Raw genomic sequence first — 3,159 nt, forward strand, 5'->3', positions numbered from 1 at the left:
TTAATACAAATAAAGATGAAAACCAAAAAACACAAAGAATAAAGTTGACTGACTGATCTCAACCACTCGACCTTCAGATGTCTTCAATGGCTTCACCCTCGAATTGATATTACCCACACGTGTATTGCTTCTATTACACACATCAACTTCAAGCGTTACAGAATCATATGCTTGCAATGGATTCAAACACAGCTGCCTATTCCCACTTACGTCCAAATTCTTCCCCAATCTCTTCAAGAAACCAGAATCAAACGGAATCTCTCCAGTCAACCAGTTATTGCTCAAATTCAAGTGATATATGTGTGAAAGATTCCCCAAACCCACAGGGATACTTCCGGTTAATCGGTTGTTTTGCAGCGACAATGTGGTAAGGTTCGACAGCTGAGAAAATGTGGCCGGAATTTCGCCGGATAAGCCGGAGTTGGCGAGTCTCAGTTCTTGTAGTTTCGGAAGCTGACCCAACTCCAGGGGTAGTTGAATCGACATTGGGTTGTTATCCATGATCAAATACTCTAATCCCTTCAAATTCGCCAACCCAACCGGCAGTTTCCCGTTAAATCTATTGTTGTTGAGAGCAATGAATGCCAATGAACTCATTTTTTGAATGCCGGTCGGAACACTTCCGGTGAGAAAATTGGAGCTCAAGTCTAGTTTTTGAAGCATACCCAGTTGCCCAATTGTGTTTGGAACCGAACCCGTGAGTGAGTTATAGCTCAGATCAAGTCCGACTAGTTTCCGAAGGTTGCAGAGTTGGATCGGTATGAACCCAGTGAGCTGGTTATAGCTCAAGTCCAGATGAACCAGCGACTTCAACTCCGAGATCTCCGGCGGGATCACGCCAGAGAGCTTGCTTTGCGATAACGTAAGGATCTGAAGAGAAGGCAAGTGAGAGAAGAGTTGAGAAGAGATAGAGCCAACAAGACCAGGGTTTGATCGGAGACTTAGCTGTTGCAGGGGAGAAGGTGGTCGGAGTCTGTCTTTTGGCACAGAAAGTGTTGTTTTTGTTTTGGTGAAACAATTAAAGAAGAAGATGGATTGAAGGTAAGGCAGTAGAAAGATCTGTGGAGGGAAAGTAGCAGTGGTTTTGCAGGTAGGGTTTGGAAGGGTACCAAAATCAAGTCTTGTGACATGAAGATGGGAGTCTGTAACACCTAATTTGCACTCGATTCCAGTCCAAGAAGTGGTTGGTTTACATGGGTTTGGAAAAGAGAGTCTCCATTTGTGGTCAGATGAGAGTGTTTCCATGATCTTGTAGAGGGTTTGTAGCTCAGATGGATCCATGGTGTCTTGTTGCAGGTGGTTGATGGTGACGGCGGTGGTGGTGGTGGAGACATGATGGGGCGTGGCAGTTAGGAGGAGGAATAGAAATGGGAACAGGAGGAGAATAAGCATTATGAGCTCAGTTTGTGTGTGGGTGTGGCCGTGTGGGGAAATGATGCCATATGTAGTTTTGGTAGTATGACAACAACTTTAAGGTTTGCTTCCAAACAGAGGTGTCAAATTAGGGTTCGAAGGTGTTAATTAGGGTTCAATAGTTATCGTCTTTTACTCTGTAAATGGTGCTGAGCTGGTAAAAAGCATGTTGTTTATCTGTATTTCTAATCGACAATATCGTTTGTCGAGACATACGTTGCTTTGATAAGGATCAAGAACCTCATTTATTAGATTACACCGATTAACATTTAGCTAATTTGCATCGATAAAACCGTGTTTTAGTCGTAAATATTAGTTAACTACAAATCTTAAACCAATGTTGAACAAAAATCAAACTAGCCATAAAAGTCAACATCTCAATGATTGTTTGTACATTCAAAAAAAAAAAAAAAAATTGTGACACTTTTTAAAATAAAATGTTCAAATTAGTCTTTTATATGATATTATCTAAAAAATGTTATATAGAAACAAACGTTCTACAAAAATCTGTGTTCATATATAACATTTCCCAAAAGAGTCGTATAAAAAAGCTAACCAAAAACTTTATTAATTTCAATCGTGTCTTAACTTAAAAACTTGTTAAGGCGTAAAAATTCGTCGAGATCAATTATGACGAACAACTGTTTGGTCCTATAAATCAAGAGCGTTTCCTCTTCCTTGGTCATATTTTTCATTAAACCTACCTTGCCGCCCAAACACTAAAACACGCATACTAGGACCATCGTCAGTGATTTGCACAAATTCTTGCACCAAGTAGTGGCGGATCTAAATTTTTTGTTAATGAGGGGTCGAAGATTAAGTAACATAATTTGTTTCTTTCATTTTGGATGTATTCCAAACAACTTTCACGGAGGTTCAAATGCGGTGAGTCCAGGCTATCTGCAAACCAGGTGGTCGTTCTGGAATTAGTCGGCTCGCATAGCGGGTTGGATATCCATGTTAATTTAAAAAAAAAATTTGGTTGAGAAATACCAGAATCATTACCATCAATACTGGTTTCGACTGTTGGTGTCTTTCTTTTTAAACACATTCCATTTTTCTAGTGAATTTAGAAAACAATTAACAAATAAAAAATACAAAAAAAAATTATAATTAAGCATCAAATATCAAACTCTAGACATAATGATTAATAAATTATTAACACTTTCATAGGGATAAATCAATTTTTTGGAGGGTCTACTTTAAAAACAAAGTAAAATTTTATAGCATAAAAACTTTTTTTCTTGAAAATTAGTAATGAGAATTGATCTGTTTAAAAATTTGTAACAACTCGTCCCACATGGATATAATATGAGAATTGTTAGTTAAGTCTCAAGTAGTAGACTATCAATAACTTTCACCATGGTTTTAAGTTAGATTTAAAATTATTATATCACTTCATTGCTTTGGGCTTTATGGGTATTACAAAATTTGATATAAAAAATAATTTAAGTAACTCACAACACGATGAATTTTGTATAAAGGAAATCAAGTCCTTCTTCCATACATGAATTTTGTATTCAATTTAACCTTATTATGAAGCAAATCGTATAGAACTTTAAAAGGCTTCGACCTACACGCAACGATGATTGCTTCTGCTTCATTGAACTTCATTGTGTATAACTCAAGTGTTGCAGGTTAGATCTACTAAACTCTTTACAGTATTATGTTAAACCGATTTCTGATTATGTGTTTATATTCCTATGCCTTCATAATTGTTATCATATTCTTAAGTAAAATTCATGT

At 37.0% G+C, this 3,159-nt stretch overlaps 1 protein-coding gene across 1 annotated transcript; it reads right to left on the minus strand.

The window, feature by feature from the left end:
- LOC112527988 (probable leucine-rich repeat receptor-like protein kinase At1g35710) lies at positions 1-1,414 on the minus strand. Its single transcript, XM_025138867.1, has one exon. It carries the CDS (start codon positions 1,390-1,392, stop codon positions 1-3), a length of 1,392 nt encoding a protein of 463 aa, XP_024994635.1. The 5' UTR covers positions 1,393-1,414.
- Between the last annotated feature and the right edge of the window lie 1,745 nt (positions 1,415-3,159).

The sequence above is a fragment of the Cynara cardunculus genome (assembly GCF_001531365.2).
Source record: "Cynara cardunculus var. scolymus isolate 2C chromosome LG 15, CcrdV1, whole genome shotgun sequence".
Taxonomy (NCBI): Eukaryota; Viridiplantae; Streptophyta; class Magnoliopsida; order Asterales; family Asteraceae; genus Cynara; species Cynara cardunculus.

What these genes read in the sequence shown, in the direction of transcription:
- LOC112527988 (XM_025138867.1), bottom strand. Translation starts at nt 1,392, where the DNA reads ATGCTTATTCTCCTCCTGTTCCCATTTCTATTCCTCCTCCTAACTGCC.